At 43.0% G+C, this 20,212-nt stretch overlaps 1 protein-coding gene across 1 annotated transcript; it reads left to right on the forward strand.

Moving 5' to 3' along the window:
- The first annotated feature begins 335 nt into the window (after positions 1 to 335).
- On the forward strand, positions 336 to 15,029 carry REM1 (RRAD and GEM like GTPase 1). Its single transcript, XM_073682805.1, has 5 exons — positions 336 to 841; positions 4,993 to 5,269; positions 7,793 to 7,866; positions 8,950 to 9,151; positions 13,901 to 15,029. Exons 2-5 carry the CDS (start codon positions 4,993 to 4,995, stop codon positions 14,173 to 14,175), a joined length of 828 nt encoding a protein of 275 aa, XP_073538906.1. The 5' UTR covers positions 336 to 841; the 3' UTR covers positions 14,176 to 15,029.
- Positions 15,030 to 20,212: the final 5,183 nt, after the last annotated feature.

Below are 20,212 nucleotides of genomic sequence, written 5' to 3' on the forward strand. Positions count from 1 at the left end.
ACAGGAAAGCTAGGTTTCTGCTTAACATCCCACAGCTGAGGGTTTGTTACAGTTGTATTGTTTAGACAATCCTCTGTGACCCCAGAATAATTAGTTTTACTATCAAACCATCATGACAAGAGAGATTTGTGCCCCTGGAGTGTTTAGCTCACAGAGCATTGTCCATGCTGGATATTAGGCTACGTTCCCACAGTGAGTTTTTGGTGAGTTTTCTATGGTGGGTATTTTCAAAAAAATGCAAGTAACCTATTTTACTTAATGGGTGTAGAAAATCTACAACAACAAAAGCTCATCATGGGAACGTCGCCTTTTTGTTGCGAACCCTCAGCTGTGAGAAGTAATCGGTCAGAACAGGATTTCCCCCCTGTAAGTAAATGCAAAGTTCATTATTCTAGTTCAGTGATGGCAAGCAGAGATCATGTAATGGGGAGGAATTGAAGCACAAAGTATATTAGAAAGTTGCAGAACTTTCCGTTACACAGACTTTATATATAAATCTGCTGGAGCCTTGGGACGGTTCTGATTTTCTGACTTGCACGTGCTGCGGTGTCGCTTCTCTTGTTTAACCCTTTGCTTCCAGCGGTGCTTCGATTTACATTAGGTAATCCATACAATCCAGCTGCCGGGGGTACATCCAGGAGGTGTGGTTCTATCGTGAGGAGCTGCTGCCGTCATATAAAACACAGCTGTCCCATGCTTGGCTGCGAGAGAGCTGGATGCTACAAGAGGGAACATCACAGTCGGAGGATATTCCAGGGTGTCCAGGAACCATCAGCAAGAGGAGTGCGAAAAAGCGCAGGACGTAGAAGGAGTTCGATTCGGAGTCCTCCACGGGGCAGAGGTAAGATTGAACCCAGAGGAGGATAGGGGTTGTAATTTTATAATAAGTGACATTGGCTAAACACCAATTGGAACAATTTTGCAATGTAGACATAGCTCAATATTGCTAGTGCCTAGCTGAGCCGCCATAAGAAAACCATGAAAATAAATAAGGCGTAAAGTTCGGGCAGAGTATCGTCATTGCGTAAAAAAAATAAAAATCATATGTATGTGCCAGCTAACCGACAACAACACATTCATGCCAAAGAGAATATTATGTGGCGACTTTGAAGAAAATGTTAAAAATCCTGCGCTGTGTGAATGAACTTGCACTCCGCTCTGCAGAGACCACCGCAACATATAGAGATCAAGCTGATGATACCGCGGCCCCCCTTAAGGCTGCATGGTGCACATTATCATGGTGGTCTTTAAAGCGCCGCCTCCTGGCTTTTGTACACATAAATGGTACGAGAAATTTTTGTGCGAGTTCTTTTTTTAAAATCTGTCATACCTGTCCTAAGATAAAAAAAAAATGGCGCTCATCTCTTACCAACACCACTTGCGCCATTTTTCTGGTGAACACCATTGCATTTTTTTGCCATATTTTTATGTGCCCCCTTTAATTAGCGCACATTTAAAGCGATAGCAACTCTGTGAACAGGACCAAATATGAGCTCACAGTTCACTGACCACGTACTACCCAGCAATTCGATGGATTGCATAAATAATCACAGCCGCGTCAATACTTCGCCTAGCCGGCTGCAATGCTCTGCATGTCATCCTGCATCTAGGTCAGTGCTCTGCAGCAGATCTCGCATCTGCGTTCATCAGCGCATAATAAATAGTCTGCAGCTTTCTTATTTCATTTCTGTTTCAATTCCTCTTTTCTTTCAAGATCTCTGCTTGCTGTCAGTGAAGGTCAATTTTCATGGTTGACATAAGGAACATGTTCTAGTCACGTGGTGGCTGTCGAGCCGCAGTATTATTCCAGCATTGGCGCAATTTTTGCAAAATTGACCCGTTTTTGCCGTGTGTACAACATGTCGATATACAAAGGAGCGCTGATACATTGTAACAAACCGTGAACCTGTGCCAGCATGATATCAGTAGTAAACCTGTCTGTCTACCACAAACACATCGAGGGAAAATGGAGCTGTTCCTAGCAGCCAATCAAATTCTTCCTCCTATTTGTCAGCAGCTGTTTAGAAAATGATAGCTGTGATATGATTGATTGCCATGGATGACCACTTTTTCCACAAGTTTTGATAAGATCTCCATGCATTTCACTATTTAATACCCCCAAATTGGCGTTTTTGTTTAAGATCTCTGCTTGCTGAGGAAGAATCATCCTGATATTACTTCAAACAATTGTATCCATATTAATAGGCTAAAGGACATTGCAGCCGTCAGTCCTGTATTAGGTCAGGAACAGGGTCAGGGGACGTTGCCGCAAAGCAATTCTACAGCAAAAGCTGCAACCGTAAATACTACCGCTCTTTTCATGAATATGGCGCGGGTACGCTGCACATTTCACCCTCAGCCTTACTGAGGGTAAAGTCTGCCGTTTAAAGGAGTCCTGCAAGAAGTAATCCAAGACGGTTACCTTTTTAAGAATGCAGTCCTAAAGAAGTCATAGTGGCCATCTTGGATATAACTTCTTGGAGAATCCCTTTAAATTGACATTTTGTGGAGTTTCAGCAATTTACACGGTGGATATTTCCTGCAGGGTGTGCATGAGATTTCTTAAAACCCCATACATATCCATAAAATCCCATACATATCCGAAAAATCCCATACATATCTATAAAACCCCATACACATCCACAAAATCCCATACATATCCGCAAAATCCCATACATATTGGTAAGCTCCCATACATATCCGTAAACTCTTATAAACATCCGTAAAATCCCATACATATCTGTAAAATCCCATACATATCCGTAAAATCCCATATATATCCGTAAAAACCCATACATATCCGTAAAATCCCATAGATATCTGTAAAATCCCATACATATCTGTAAAAACCCATACATATTCATAAAATCCCATATATATCCATAAAATCCCATACATAGTGATGGTATTGTAAAATGCAAAGGATCTTCCATCTGGAACACCCACTGCTTTTGCGTTAATGGAAATGCACCCTTAAAGGGGTTGTCTTATTTATCTCTATATTACCAGATGTGTTCTCCTCCTGTGCTTGTTAGCGCCACCTTCTTCACAAATTTCATAGAGCTCCAATCCACAAAATGGCAGCTGATGGAGGAAAATGTGACCAGATCTGTCCATGGCCGCCTCCAATTTGTAAACCTCTTTCCCATGTTCAGTGTTTTTTTAATCTGCGGAGGCTGAGGGGTCTGGTCACATGCTCCGCCACCATCGGCCATTTTGACACCAGGAGAGCTGTCCCGTCTGTGAGGAGGGAGGAGAATCTGTTATACTTAAATATGAGAAAGCGACACAAAATCACCTCACCGACACATGATAAAATAAAGATAAGATGGCCAACCCTTAGGCTGTGTGCCCACGATGCGTTTTTTAACCATTTCCACAGCGGCAAAAATGCTGCAGAAACGCTTAAAAAACGCATGGTAGAAGGCCTGCCATGTTCCCCAATGATAATCCACATGTGCTGTGCACATGCTGCAGAAATTTCCGCTGCGGATTATCATTGCGAAAAAAAACGCAGCACTACCAATTATTTTGCGGAAGTGCTGCGTTTTCGCCGCCATTGACTTGCATTAGACCGCATGGATTACGCATCACTGTATATGTAGATGCGCATTTCATGCGTTCTAATGTGCGGATGGTACCCGGGTCTAGAGGACAGGAGACTCTCCTCCGGACCTGGGTACCATAGAACCTGTAAAAAAAAGACTAAAATAAAAAATAAATATATACTTACCTTCTGGCAGCCCCCGATGCGCTCCTCCTCTCATGCCGGCAGTTCGCGAATGACTGAAGGACATGCGCTGACGTCATAGTCTTGTGACGGGTCACGCGACGCTGACGTCGGCAGGTCCTTCAGTCTACCGCTGCCGGCGGCCAGGACGGTGAAGCTAGACAGCGCGGGCCATCGGAAGGTAAGTATATTTTTATTTTTTACCATTCTTTCGGTCACACTATATAAATCCATGCCGGTTGCATGGATTTATATAGTGTGACCAAGTTGTCAAGCACTTTCCAAGTGCTGCTAAAATCGCTTGACAACCCACATGCGAAATCGCATGTGAAAAACACTTCACATCCGCATGTCCCTGGCAGGAAAAATGCATGTACAATCCGCATGTGTTTTTTTTCTGCCAGGGAGATGCAGAAACGCTCAGGAAAAAATCCTGAGCATTTCTGCATCGTGGGCACATAGCCTTAAAGGAGTTGTCTCATTATCTGTGCAAGGGTGCACAGCCCCGCTGTTTCCTACTTCCCGGGGGATGCTTCGCTCCTGCTTGATAGACAGGTCAGATCGGCAGCATGGTTCCGCCACGGACCCGAACTGTGTGTGCCCCGATGATGCTATATGAGGCAGCTTTGCCTCTGCGGCATTGGAGGAGCGCAGGGGCACTGAAGTTGGCCCTACAGATCTTGTAAGTACAGCATGATCGGCAACCACTGAGTGCAGCAGTGGTCAGTAACTTAGGCAACAAGCCATAAACTATTTGATTAAAAATCCCTCTGGTCTTGAGAACAGAGTTTTGTTTTGTTTTTTTTATAATAATAATGTTGCTTGTTTTAGGCACTTTGCAATTTTACACATTTTAATGAGACATCCCCCTTAAGGCCCCCATGTACTTTAGAAGAAAGGTTGATAAGGCCTCCTGACTCTCCCGGACTGATGATGTCAGGGCGAAAAAAGTACTGCGGTGTCAGACAAATAACCATTTACCAGACGATTCTTTGTTCAACCATGAACCTACTTCTAATGTTTGGCAGCTTAAGGCTACAGTCACACCTGCAGTATTTGGTCAGTATTTTATCTCAGTATCTGTAAGCCAAAACCAGGAGTGGGTAATGAATCCAGAAGTGGTGACGTGTTTCTATTATACTTTTCCTCTGATTGTTCCACTCTTGGTTTTGGGTTATAAATACTGATGTAAAATACTGAACGTGTGCACATGGCCTAACATGTAAAGTGTGTGATAGGATCCCGTCTCTGCTCCTGTTTAGATGTGTGCAGCTCGTGTCCCCCTGCGGAGGAGAGCCAGCACACCCCTACCCTGCGCACACCAGAACCGCTCACAGGCCGCCATGATGGAAGTCTCAGCTCTTTCTCAGAGTGTCGCAGAAACAGATGGAAGCGGTCCGTCAGAGTCACAAGGCTCAGAGGGAATGTGTGACGGACTCTTCAGGGTCGTCGTGCTGGGAGATCCTGGTGTCGGGAAATCGAGTCTGGTCGGTATATTCAGAAGAGAACAAGACAGAGAAACCGCAGAACAACAACCAGGTGAGAGCAGGGAGCATGCGATTATCATTACACTGCCCCCTATTGGTCATACCTAGTGAAAAAAAATTACAGTTTACTATAACCAAACTGGTTTCACTTAACAGTTAAAGACCAGGTCAGATACTAAATTTAAAGAGGTTGTCCACTACTTTATCATTGATGATCTATCCTTAAGATAGGTCATCAATGTCTATCCAGTTGGAGTCCGATACCCAGCACCGCCGCTGATCAGCTGTTATTGGTGTGGGCGGCCGGAAGTACTCACTTGCTGAGCTGCTCCGTCTACATGTAGTGGCCGCTGCAGGGTACTTACACACCTGACTCCTATTCAAATCAATAGGGGGCGGATGTGTAGTACCCTGCGGCAGCCACTACAAGTAGACAGAGTAGCTCGGTAAGCGAGCACTTCTAGCCGACGGACGCCACACACAGCTGATCAGCGGGGGTGCCAGGTGGTACCATGGCCGATCAAATATTGATGACCTGTCCCAAGGTCATCAATGTAAAAGTAGTGGACAACCTCTTTAAGACCCCAAAGCTTGTTACCAAGGCCGAATGAGCAGAAATAAAGGGGTGTTACTCTCCCTTTAATCTATGACTAGAGAGTCTATCATTAGAAGACGACCTATTGTTTATATTAGGATTTTGTGCTACATTTATTTCTTTTTTTTTTTAATGTTGGCTTATTTTTCATACTACAATCATAATAAAAATAATTACGGTACTAATTCTGGCAAAGTTCCTGGGGTATTTTTAGACTCCTATTTCCTGTTCTTTCACGAAGACTTTTCAGCAGTCTCATCATCAGAGGCAACACCACACAGCTGATAAGACTGGATCCAGCAATCACAATGTCACAGCTCCCCCTCCCTTCACAATTACATTTACACATGCTTATTAGACACTTCACTACAAAGGATAGTGTCGGGATCCAACCCTTGTGGCTAATGTACATGTGTTACTGAAACAATAGAAAGCTAAAGGCTGAAAAAAAAAAACCAGTGGCCGGTGTTAAAGTTGCTTGTTTTTTTCTAATACAGGTTGTGATGCGTACAAGATAAAAACAAAAACATTGTCAAAAAATGAAAAAAAAAATTAATTTAACACAAAAACCTGATTTATACAATAGGTAATTTTCTGATGACACATTCCCTTTAAAGCGATATTCCCATCTCCAAGATCCTATATCAATATGTAGTAGGTGTAATAATAATATTAGCAAATACCTCCAATTAGAAATTGAAACAATATCCATAGAACAGAATACATAGTAATAAGAACCATGTAGATAAGGCCCATTGCCTATCAGTATCAGGACCAATAATAATGTAAACTATGAACACTCCCAACTATAGACTGCGATACCAAAACATTGGAATAAGTCATCCATATGAAAAAAGATTAACATTTTTATTGAATTAACAACAATACATAGGCAAACACATATATAATACATAGTTAGACATGATCAGTAGCTCAGATCAGGCATTAAAAGGTATGACACCCACTAATTATTGTAACCTGGGATGGGAAGAGCATATACCCAAGTGTATTATATGCTAGTGTTCATTCACAGTAACTGCTGTGTCTGCAATCTGCGTAGTACGTCAAAATGACAGTATCAATAAGTACTAGGTGAAACATCTTAAACTTCATGCAGTCACAAAGACAACGGAAAAGAGGCTCTTACCCATAATTAACCCATGTGGGATGTCACCACAGTAGCCCCAATCTGATCTACTAATCATGTCGAACTATGTTTTATATATGTGTTTGCCTATGTATTGTTGTTAATTCAATAAAAATTGTGATATTTTTTCATATGGACGACTTACTCCAATTTTTTGGTATTGCACTCCAATTAATAATGTAATAATAATATTAGCAAATACCTCCAATTACAAATGTAGTATAGTTCTTCTGATTTTCTACACTACTTACCCCATGTTCAGGGCCTTACAGTAGCTTAGGTATCCATGGTTACAACCACTAACAACTAACTAACTGTCACTATATAAGTAGTCGTAACCATTGATACCTAAACTACTGCAATGCCCGGCACATGGGGTAAGTGGCAATAGCTAATCAGAAGAACTATACTACATTTCAAATTGGAGGTATTTGCTAATATTATTATTACACCTATTACATATTGGGATAGGATCTTGGAGTTGGGAATAGCCCTTTAAGGTTATGGTCGATCCAAGAATAACAATGGTTGGAACTGATGCCCCTTCACCATATGGCTAGGCTATTGCCACTGCTTCTCACACCCTCCTATGCAGACCTATGTGGCTCCATGGTTACACACTATGGATTAAAAGTGGTTGTTCCTTATAACTCTTTTCATTAGGCCGGTCCTGAGAGTCCCCACTGAAATAAAAGGATGTCCACTCTCCTTCAAAGCATGTTTTATGGCTAATTTATGGAAAAATCTATTTCCCAAAATTTTTTTCTTTGTATGTGGGTTTGTACAGGGCCCGGGGGAGTCCATCATCATTAACTACTGACTCTTTTATTCAGAGCTGTACCAATGCACACTGACAGTGGATGGAGAGGACACCAGTCTCCTCCTGATGGACGTCTGTGAGATTCAGGTAAGCAGCTCCACTTACTTCAACCAATCTTCCTTGAATCTGACAATGAGCCTTAAATGTCAGATACCAGACAATAATAGATCGTAATCAACTGAACACACGAAGATAACATATGACCCATTTAGAAGAGCCAATAATCGTCAATGGAGCTTTCATAGGAACTCTCGTTCCCCACTATCGGCCCAGCTGAACAGTCCAGCAACCACCTAACAAGAAAAATGTTCATTCATCGGGTGCAATGATCTTCTTGCACACATGAGAATTATGGTTATCAGCAGCACTTCACCCCGTGTAAAGATGTGCTACCGATAACGATGAGATTCTGTGTTCACAGAGTAATCATATTAACAGTCATTTAGTGAGCATACAATGTTCAGCGACCTGTCTAAATAGATGGAAAACAAGCAGTTGGGAAGGTGTACTTAAACATTTGGCCCTGCCATGATGCATCGAGCGCCTGTGCTTGGTTTGACCAGTCATTCTGTGCTGACAGAGTCCTTTTAACAGCCTGGATCAGCCCATGTAAAAGGGCCAATATACTTTAGATGTAGAGCCCCTTTATTCATTCCCTTTTGGAACTTTAAGGCCGTGTTCACATGTAGCCCACGTGATGCGCAATACCCACTTTCTATGATCATTGCCTTTATTCGCTTTTTCTTTTACTCGTTTTCCTTTTTATTTGATACATCTCTAGTGAACATGTGAAGCAGCGTTTTGAATGTTTTTTTTTTTTTTAGCACATAAAAGCAACTGTGTTTTTTACGTGCATGAGTTTTTTCAGCCACCCCATAGAAGCCTATAGAGAAAATCACCATAAAACACAGTTCCATAGTGTCTCTAGACACACACTGGGTGGGAGTTTTCATGAAATTTTCTGCAAAAAAAAAAAAAAATGCAGCGTTTACGCTACATGAGAACAGGGTCTTATGTGGTAGCACAGAGACACTGCAGGTTTCCTGTTTGCATTGGGTGATACATGGAACACGCGGTAACGAACCTTCAGCTATGTACCTTATGGAGCTGCCCTTTTATTTCTGGGCATTATTGCATAGTATTCAATTCTATATATCCATTCGCCTTCAGAAACGAACAAACGGATGTGACAGCGCCCTGCGAATGGGGCATGCGTACATCATCGTGTACTCCGTCACTGACCGCTCCAGCTTCGAAAGTGCCTCGGAGTTACGGATCCAGCTCAGGCGCACGCGTCAGTATGAAAATATTCCAATTATCCTGGTAGGGAACAAGACAGACCTCGTCCGCAGTCGGGAAGTGTCTGTGGAAGGTGAGTGATTGAGTGAAAGTGAAACCTGTTTATATGGCAGCTGCCAAAGGACTCTTTCCAGCGTCAGTCATGTCCTGGCAAAACCTTCTCCCTCCTGTCTACTCTTCCCGCTCCGGGGATCTCCCAAAAAAAGCTTAAAGGGGGTTCTACATAAAATAGTCATAAAATAAAAGTCGCTTTTTTTTCACATCTTTTCCTATTTCATAGCCTACAGTGTAAAGAATGGCAGTTTGTAGCCATAGATTATTATGTGTAAATTCACCTTGTCTGCTCATCTGTACCAATAAACTATGTACATACAGTACAGACCAAAAGTTTGGACACACCTTCTCATTTAAAGATTTTTCTGTATTTTCATGACTTTGAAAATTGTACATTCACACTGAAGGCATCAAAACTATGAATTAACACATGTGGAATTATATACTTAACAAAAAAGTGTGAAACTGAAAATATGTCTTATATTCTACGTTCTTCAAAGTAGCCACCTTTTGCTTTGATGACTGCTTTGCACACTCTTGGCATTCTCTTGATGAGCTTCAAGAGGTAGTCACCGGAAATGGTTTTCACTTCACAGGTGTGCCCTGTCAGGTTTAATAAGTGGGATTTCTTGCCTTATAAATGGGGTTGGGACCATCAGTTGTGTTGTGCAGAAGTCAGGTGGATACACAGCTGATAGTCCTACTGAATAGACTGTTAGAATTTGTAATATGGCAAGAAAAAAGCAGCTAAGTAAAGAAAAACGAGTGGCCATCATTACTTTAAGAAATGAAGGTCAGTCAGTCCGAAAAATTGGGCAAACTTTGAAAGTGTCGCCAAGTGCAGTTGCAAAAACCATCAAGCGCTACAAAAAAACTGGCTCACATGAGGACCGCCCCAGGAAAGGAAGACCAAGAGTCACCTCTGCTTCTGAGGATAAGTTTATCCGAGTCACCAGCCTCAGAAATCACAGGTTAACAGCAGCTCAGATTAGAGACCAGGTCAATGCCACACAGAGTTCTAGCAGCAGACACATCTCTACAACAACTGTTAAGAGGAGACTTTGTGCAGCAGGCCTTCATGATAAAATAACTGCTAGGAAACCACTGCTAAGGACAGGAACAAGCAGAAGAGACTTGTCTGGGCTAAAGAACACAAGGAATGGACATTAGACCAGTGGAAATCTGTGCTTTGGTCTGATGAGTCCAAATTTGAGATCTTTGGTTCCAACCACCGTGTCTTTGTGCGACGCAGAAAAGGTGAACGGATGGACGCTACATGCCTGGTTCCCACCGTGAAGCATGGAGGAGGAGGTGTGATGGTGTGGGGGTGCTTTGCTGGTGACACTGTTGGGGATTTATTCAAAATTGAAGGCATACTGAACCAGCATGGCTACCACAGCATCTTGCAGCGGCATGCTATTCCATCCGGTTTGCGTTTAGTTGGACCATCATTTATTTTTCAACAGGACAATGACCCCAAACACACCTCCAGGCTGTGTAAGGGCTATTTGACCAAGAAGGAGAGTGATGGGGTGCTACGCCAGATGACCTGGCCTCCACAGTCACCCGACCTAAACCCAATCGAGATGGTTTGGGGTGAGCTGGACCACAGAGTGAAGGCAAAAGGGCCAACAAGTGCTAAGCATCTCTGGGAACTCCTTCAAGATTGTTGGAAGACCATTTCCGGTGACTACCTCTTGAAGACATTTTCAGTTGTTTCACACTTTTTTGTTAAGTATATAACTCCACATGTGTTAATTCATAGTTTTGATGTCTTCAGTGTGATTGTACAATTTTCATAGTCAAGAAAATACAGAAAAATCTTTAAATGAGAAGGTGTGTCCAAACTTTTGGTCTGCACTGTACATCATACTTAAGAACTTATTTTTCATAGACAGACAATGCATCTGATATAGGCCCCAGGGGCCCAATCCCATAGGGTAGGTGGCTCTTCCTTGCCACATGCTGTGTGCTGGAGCTACAGACTTCTGAATCAAAGGGCATCTGTACATTTTTGTAGGGGCCCCTACTACTTATACACCCCTTAAATGTGAATTTTAGTAAGCAGATATAATATTTTTGGAAAGTAGAATATAACAACCAATCTAGATGTGCCTGACAACATAACCATGACAAACAATCTCCATTCTTTATACTGCTGCATGCACTTATAGAACTGGTGCAAATAGAAGGTAAACTTAATATATTTTTTTTACTACGAGGAGTGAACATGTGTGTTCTACTATACACTTAAAATGGTCCGGTCATTTTTGACCGGACCTGTTAAAGTCTTGATTTTTAGCTAATTTAAGTGTTTTATTTTAATACCTGTTGTATTATTATACTGTATGTGAACATGGTTGTTTATAAACAAATGAAAAATGAAATAAAAAACTTAATTTTTATTTTTTTTGTATCAAAAAATGTTACGTGGCCTTATTGCAATATTCATGCATTTTGCACATAAAAATATATAAAAAAATTCTTTATATAACTATATATATACATATATATATAAATATATATATATAAATTGTTGCATGTAACATTTTCTCCTTTGAGTCCGTGTGTCAAAACCAAAACTACTCGCATACCTTGCTGTTTTTTCAGCTCTTTCTCCAGTGTTCTCTCCTATGTATACCTGAGCGTTTACAGAGTATGAACTTTAGCTGTCGCACAGAGTCCATATTTTGATGCCGTACTTTGCAGGCTTACTTAGAATATACTGTCTGAACGGGCACCTACCTCTGAATGACACCAGTTCATCTACAGTCACATTTTCACCAGTATTATAAAATGTTGGTAGACTCTCTACCCATTTATTCCACAAATCTCTAATAGGGGCAAGTTTGTCTGTGGCTCTTCTTTCAATTCGATTGGTTTTATTATCAAACCGAAGGACTCTTGAAATCTCATGAAATCTTTCTAGAGACAATGTGGCCCTAAATATGTGGCGACCAGTTTCGGAATTCCATAAACTTTTGGTTGATTCGCCATATGATCTGTACACTCCTGCTAACAGTAGTAAACCTATGAAAGCATTTAGAGCTGTCAAATCGAAATTCTTCCATTTCTCGCCATGAACTTGTTGTCCCTCAATGTTTGTCATTTGTATTATGATGTTTTGTATGGTTATATTTATGAACAATTTGAATGTAGATTGTATGTCATCAATTTATTAGTGCTCTTTTCAGGTCAGCATTACACAGTAATAGAACCAGCGAAAAAAATTTGCACATAACTATACTGGAAGCGAATCCATCTGCTGTATCGTAATTTGAAAATGTATGTGTAAATCTGCACGGACCAAAAGGACCTAGATAAATTGATAAATAGTAGTAGATGTAATATATAGTCCAAAATGAGATTATAACTCCTTTATTTTACTCAAAAAATGGCTGGAGATTAGTATAAAAAGCTGTCATTTTTGACTGAACAGTACAAGTGTAAAAAAAAATAAATAAAAATACTCATAGTAAGAACCCCTCAAATGAGGAAAAGTCAATTAACCACAAGTTTCAGAGCCGCATAATGAATATTTAAAAAAATATCAAATTTGGTTATTTTTGACCGAACAGAACAACAGGGTTAAATCAGATCGCACATGCACCAAAAGCAGCCATGTAAATTAGACCTTAAAGGGGTTGTCCACATTTGGCCTTATTGTTTTCTCTTAAATAGATATAATTGGGGTAAACAAATCTTTATTTTGCAATTTGGTTTTTTACAATTTTTTTTTGCAGATTTTGCCTTCTATAGCTGGCTGCAGAATGAGGTAACTGAGAATCCATCCATCGGCTCACTTTGATAGTCTGACTGGGAGTTTCTAACTCTTTTAGCTGTCTTTTTCTGAGTTCATCTCAGCTAATTCATGGATCACAGACCACATCAAAGTTAAATAAGCTGGGAACTAAATAGCTTGTAAATGGCAAAATTTTTAATAAAACCCAATTGCAAAAATTATTTTTAGCCACAAATGCAGGTATTTAGGGGTGCAAACAGACAGACAGACAGAGATCGGAATGCAGTACACGGACTGGCTGGCGGCTCTCCCGATCTGAGCGTGACAACCTCATAGAAATTCATAAAGCTGTCACGCTCGGGTCGGGAGAGCTGCCAGCCAGTCCGTGCACTCGCTCCGATTTATACGGCCATCTGACTGCGCACTTAGGCCACGGACCCACTATCAGAATTGGTGACTTGTTTCTATTATACCTTTTCTCTGAATGTTCCTCACCTGGTTTTGGCTCCCACTCCTGAGAAAAAATACTGACCAAATACTGATAGTGGGGCTGTGGCAGTATGGTGATGGTGCCTCGTCCATCATTCACAACTGCTGTGGCCAATCGCTGGCCTCAGTGGTCATGTGTTGTCCAGTGATTGTCTGCAGCGAACATGTGCCTGTTGGAAGCAACACCATCACTACAAGACCTCTGTGGACCATCGGTACGGTGGTGCTTCAGTGGCAGGTCAGAAATGGTTATTTCTTTATAATCCATAATCTTGAACAAGTTTCCTAACATCCCTTTTAATGAGTTTATATAAAAAAAAGATCAAAATGTGCAAGCCATGTTCTAGATCTCTGCTTGCTGTCAGTAAATTCATGGTTTATATGCCAGAGGTCCATTGTATCAGATCTATTGCATGTTTTCATTCACTGACAGCTAGTAAACCTCTTCAAAATGGGGAACTGAGACACAAAGTAAATGTAGAAAGTTGTGCTGTGTTAAGATCCGTGCGTCAGTGACGTGTGGCTTCATTCTTACAGAGGGCCGAGCCTGTGCTGTGGTTTTCGACTGTAAATTCATTGAGACGTCGGCCGTCCTGCAACACAACGTCCAGGAGTTATTCGAGGGGATGGTGCGGCAGATACGACTACGGAGAGAAGGAGCCGACCCGGGTGAAAGCTTCCGCATACGAAGCCAACGCAAAGAGAGCCTGAGCAAGCGGGCACGTAGATTCCTGGACCGGATCGTAACCCGCAACAGCAAGACTGTCCTGAGAGTCCATTCTCGGTCGTGCCATGACCTGTCCGTCCTGTGAGAGCTTGCTTCATGAACAGTAAGAAGCCACAACACCGTAGAGACCGTGCGGACCGGACATTCACCTACCCGCACTTCATGGTGGTGGGAAAATCCCCATCGGACCCTAATAATGGAAAACAAATAGCGATGGCCATGGACAATTCAAAGGATGTAAATACTTTTTTTTTTCTTCTGCACGCTTCACTTTATTTTACACTATAGTAATGTGATTAATAGGACCACCCAAAGGAAACCGCTCTCTCCATTATTAGTTACCCCCTCCCTTGTGTATACACAAATACCTCCAAAGATCCGCCGCTCGTGAACTTAAGTCAAGGAGACGGCGTCGCCGCGCGTCTCACCTTTCCTCCACAATCTCTCCATCTTCTCCCTCTCCCTTCTCCCCCTCTTACAGGATTTTATGGAACTTTGCCTAGCTCCCTTCTAATCCAACACTGACCAAACAGTGGAAAAACTGAGCTCAGTGTTTATGGAGAGAGGCCGGGGGAGACTGTACTGATAGACGGGGGGAGAGAGAGGAGGAGGGATGGGAACCACTCTCTGATCCCGCGGCTAAGGCTCAGTTTGCGTGAAGGCGATGGAAGCCATCTAGCGGAAGGGGGTCAACATGTCCTACCAGTAATACGGTAAAATTCCTATAATCTGGCATCTGATAATCCAGAACTGCATTAAAATGTGGAATTTCACAAGACCAGAAGACAAATTTCTCTACAGCAGAATATTATGTGTTAGTTTCGAACTTTCTTCCTGAGTTTTATATACTTTTTTAAGGCTATCCAACTATCCAGAATGTTTGATAATCCGGCATCTATCAGGCGATTGTTGGTGGATTAAAGGACTTTTACTGTATAAGACTGTATCAGAGCTATGTGTCCGGTGTTAGGAATGGGGGTGTATCGTCTGAGTGGAAATTTGGGGTGTAATGGTGCAGAGGGAGCAGTCACATTGGGCTCTAGTACAGGAGGGGGGCAAAGACATGTGAAGACACTATAAATGGTGTGGGGTGGAGGCCCAGTAAAGATTTTGCACTGGGATTTTGATCCTTGCTAATTTAGGGGTTCAAAATGTTACTACAAGGGTAAGACAAAGTGGTTGGGCTGCTGGTGGGCGAAAATCTTAAAGGGGGCTCCTATTACGGATAAGTCAGTGTGGTGCTTGTCTGGACACAACACTGTAGTTGGACCCGCTTTTCAGATATGCTCTCTGCTTGAGGATTGGGGCAGTCACGAAATCGTACGCTATGTGAGGAGGAACGACACAAGAGAATTACTGTACGACTGATGTTCTTGGTAATAGGAGCAGAGAACCAACAGTGCCGGCATCGCTTCAGCCATCTCCAGGCCCTATCCTTTAATAAAGTGGGGTACAGGATCCTCTGAAGTCTGTACATGATAAAGGAAGCTATAGGACATGATGCAGATGGTTTCCATCCTCCGCCCTATGTCAATGTGAGGGGGATTAAAGCCTCGTCTACCATAGTTGCGTGCATATATAGGGATCCCCGTGGATGGCATTCTTGCTTTGGCACAAGTTGTGAGCCCCGACCCTTGATGACGTGAGGACGGACACAATTTCCATTGGATCAGTGTTATATACAGTTGAATAGACATGATAAATGGAGGACAGGTACTGGTGTGCTGCCTCTGATACTCTACGATTGTGTTGGTACTTCTGGTTCCTCTTCTCAAATATTAACATAATAAGAATGTGCAACTTTATACAACTGAGACATGTCTGAAGATGTCATAGGTGGGGTGTGAGTGCCAAGACCTCAGCTAAGACCTAGACTTAAGGCCTCACTGCTTCACGTAGGTCCCTTTCAGGCCACTAGTGTCTCTGGTACTTGTCCTCAGCTTCAGTCGCTGCAGTAGCCCGTCCCCATATGACACATACACATCTCTATAAAACTAAGATCGCCGTGGTCTGCTCCATCTGTACCCGCCATACCATGCTTATCCTGGACTCGCTACAATCCTTCACGTGTAACATTACCACCTGTACCCACACCGGGCTGTACTCCATCTCGGGTCAATCTATCTTTATTGCAATGTTTATCCACACTTAGATTATTGTCAATTTATGCCATCCAGATCTATTTTCCCTCTCTATAATATACATTCTAGTCCCATAATATTCCCAATCTGTATTCACTTTAATATCAGCTTCCCTGCATTTGTATCCTAAATACGCTCATGATCTTCTCCATCTGTATCACACCTAGGCTCATCTATTCTGACTGCATTACCCTCGATTTATGCTCTGTCATCTGTATCCATTTCAGAACACTGCTCTATTCATTTGTGTTTAACCCAACCTTCTGCGCTCCACTGTCATGTGCTACTCCATCCATGTCTGCTATAAGACTATGCTCCACTCCAACTGTATGCACCTTAGGACCATGCTATACTCCATCTGCATCCACCCTAAGACCATACTCCACTCTGAGTGTTTCCAACTTAAGGTTATAAACAACTCCATCTACATCCACCTGAGCACCACAGTCTTCTCCATATGCTTCCATTGTAGAACCATAGTCTACTCCATCTACATCCACCCAAGCACCATAGTCTACTCCATCTACATCCATCCTAGAACCATAGTCAACTCCATCTACATCCACCCTAAACTATAGTCTACTCCATCTACATCCACCCTAAACTATGGTCTACTCCATCGGCATCCATCCTAAACCATTGTCTACTCCATCTACATTCACCCTAAACTATAGTCTACTCCATCTACATCCACCCTAAACTACAGTCTACTCCATCCACATCCACCCTAAACTATAGTCTACTACATCTGCATCCATTCTAAACCATAGTCTACTCCATCTACATTCACCCTAAACTATAGTTTACTCCATCTACATCCACCCTAAACTATAGTCTACTCCATCTACATCCACTCTAAACCATAGTCTACTCAATCTGCTTCCATCCTACAACCATAGTCTACTCCATCTACATTCACCCTAAACTATAGTCTGCTCCATCTGCATCCATCCTAAACCATAGTCTACTCAATCCGCTTTCACCCTACAACGATAGTCTACTCCATCTGCATCCATCCTAGAACCATAGTCTACTCCATCTGCATCCACCCTATGACTATAGTCTACGCCATCTGTATCCACGTTGGTTCTCTGCTCCACCTGTATGTATCTAACTTAGCTCCATTTATAACAGTGAAGACTCATGGTCTCCTCCATCTTTAGTTACCTCATGCCTTATTCGTCAGCTTCATTAAAGGAGTTGTCCAGTACTTTGATACTGATGTTGTACAGGTATCATATAATGGCATAGGGTCGGTCATCAACAGATTGTTGGGAGGCCGAAACTCGAGATCAGCAGTTATCAACTCCAGACCCGGCCGGATGTAATGTGTATGGAGAAGCCCAGCACCAGTGCCTTACACTGTGCAGTGGCCATTCTCAGCTATTGCTGCTCCGCTCCTATTCACCTCAATGGCAGCTGAGCAGTCGCACCCAAGAATGGCACTATGCAGTGTATGGAGCTGTGCTGTACACTGTTTACAGGAGGCTGATCTGTGGGGGTGCCGGGTGTCAGACCACAACCGATCGGATTTGATGGCCTTTCCAAAGGATTGGTCATCAGTATCTAAATAGTGGACAACCCTTTAACACTTGCTCATAATCCACTCCATCAGCATGTACGTATACCATAGCTATAGACTTGTACTATATTCCATCCATATCTGCATCCACCTATATCCGACCACATAGACTGTACTAATCAGTTTCTGTGTTTTACATGGAAAAGCAAAAGTGGACACAAACCATATTCTGCCCACTCCCTGGACACCCGCCCAAACTAAAATGTAAAATTAGCCTCAGCTAAGAAAAATAATCAAGTAGAAATGAAATGCCTAATGCTGGATATTCCGCCTCCCCGTGTTCTTCTCCAGAAATTCCTCCATTGCTTGTACCGACCACCAAACCCTTACACGAGTGTTCTCCAATCCATGTCTCTCCTAATCTCCCGGCCATGTCCTGGCACCCACAGGTTGGAGATGACTGCCTTGTATCTTCCATATTGACGGGCACCAATATGAGTGTATGTTGGCAGGGAGCGTGAGGGCTCCACCAACAGCTAGCAGGACATGTCCTCTTAAGATGCCTACAAGAAGTTGCTAACTTTAGGCAACAACTGACCTCCTTCCCTACTTCTAGGGGTATGTGCACACAACGTCTTCTGGACGCGGGCAAACACGCCGAGTTTTGTTACAGGAAGACACTTCATTGTAGTGCATGTGTTCAATCTTTTTACCATTTTTAAGATTTTTCTGCCTGATTTTTTAGTGGAACTGCCTAAAAAAACATGTTGTGTGCACATACCCTAAGTCATCCCTTGGAAGTAAATGGCTGCCATACACATATGCCTTTTCTTATCTCTCTGGACAACCAAAGAATTATTCAGGTAAAACACCAACCTGTTGGATCCTTGTCTCCACTCTCCTCCAAGGTCCTACAAACCTTGGTTGGCACCATAGGAGGCCGTTTTGGTGGGCCCAATATGCCCCAGTGTAAAGTAATCCATTATATAGAACCCACCTAGTAAGGACCACATGTAGGGAATCTGAACAATTGCAATTGTATGTGGTAAATCCATTTCTGTCTCCATAAGCAACCCAAAAATAAGATTAGCAAATTCAGAATTCTCAAAAGTCACCCCAAAAATTATACATTGAGATGCAGAATTTAGCTCAATGTTTTTGTAAGCTCCATTAGCCAAGCAGGCAATGGGGGTGCCACGTTTTCCCATATGACGTTAATCACAACCCAATATTTTGGCCCAGTGGTGCGGATCACAAGGCAGAGCGCTCCCCGCATATCTTCTAGCGGCAGAGAGAAGGGACGGCGTATGTGCGCAGCTGCATTGACGTAGCTTTTCCATATAAATCAGTGTCCCGCAGTGTTTATAGGGTTTTCTCAGTGTTTTTATGTAGGGTATAAATATCTCCCTGTGTAAGGTGTCCTTAGTAACGTAACGTCAAGACGCTCTTAAACACTACTCTGTTTTCCAAGAAAAACCTACTGTATGCATCCAAACACAGGGGGCCGAGGGCCGGGGGTGATGGAAAAATATTCTGTAGGGGAAACAGTTGTATTGTTCATGACTCCGATGCCCGGGTGCAGTGCGGCTGGATTCCTGCTATGTGTTTAATGACCTGGCACACATCTGATAAACACAGGGGGCTGCGTGTGCTGTTAGGCTCTGCCTGTTATTGATTTGCAGGGACACAGAAAGGAGACTTGGAGCCTGGGGCCCCTTACTGCCCCTCCCCGTGCTCGAGCTGGGGGGAGCCGTGATCCTATACCACACAGACTGTAATATATAATCTACAGATGGAAGGATGACTTTATAGAGAGCTGCGTTTATGTTCACTTAAAGGGAAACTGTCAGTCAGACTAAACACATTACTAATAGAGCTGACTTATACAACCTTGCCCCAATAAAGTGGCCAGGACAGAATCTAATGCCCACTGTACCCATGCCACTTCTTATTTAGACAGTTGCAGTGCCCCCATAGATTGGTAAATACTGAGTCGAGGAGTCTAGTGGGGGTCTGGAGACCCATTAGGTGTTTGCCAGACCTCTAGAGCAGTGGCGTACCGTCAATGACGGCAGTCCACGCCACTGCTATGGGGCAAGCAGCGTGGGAACGAGGAGGATAGGTGAGTAGGAGGTTGCGGCGGCAGAGGAGCGGGTTGCGGCAGTGGAGGAGCGGGGCACAAGCAGTAGCCGCTGCTGCAGCTACCACGTGTGCCCGCTGCTAAAGGGACATGAATATTCCCTCTTCTCCACTCCCATGGGCGTGGAGAAGACGGAATATTCATTCTCTTTAGTAGCGGGCACGGAGGAGCGCTGAGCTCCGGCTCCTGCTGTCAGTGCCCGCCGCTAAAGAGAAAGCATATTCAGGCTTCTCCAAGCCCATAGTCCCGGCGTGGAGAGGAGTGAATGTGCCGGCAGCAGCTCACCTCGGCTTCTGAGAGCGCGCGCAGCTCAGATGCC

This window comes from Phyllobates terribilis, unplaced genomic scaffold (assembly GCF_046119375.1).
Source record: "Phyllobates terribilis strain yellow unplaced genomic scaffold, ASM4611937v1 Scaffold_5__5_contigs__length_657084704, whole genome shotgun sequence".
Taxonomy (NCBI): Eukaryota; Metazoa; Chordata; class Amphibia; order Anura; family Dendrobatidae; genus Phyllobates; species Phyllobates terribilis.

Coding starts and splice junctions, on each gene's coding strand:
- REM1 (XM_073682805.1), top strand. CDS start 4,993: ATGTGTGCAGCTCGTGTCCCCCTGCGGAGGAGAGCCAGCACACCCCTA. Junction 7,867..8,949: donor TGGACGTCTGTGAGATTCAG/GTAAGCAGCTCC, acceptor ATTCGCCTTCAG/AAACGAACAAACGGATGTGA. Junction 9,152..13,900: donor TCGGGAAGTGTCTGTGGAAG/GTGAGTGATTGA, acceptor TCATTCTTACAG/AGGGCCGAGCCTGTGCTGTG.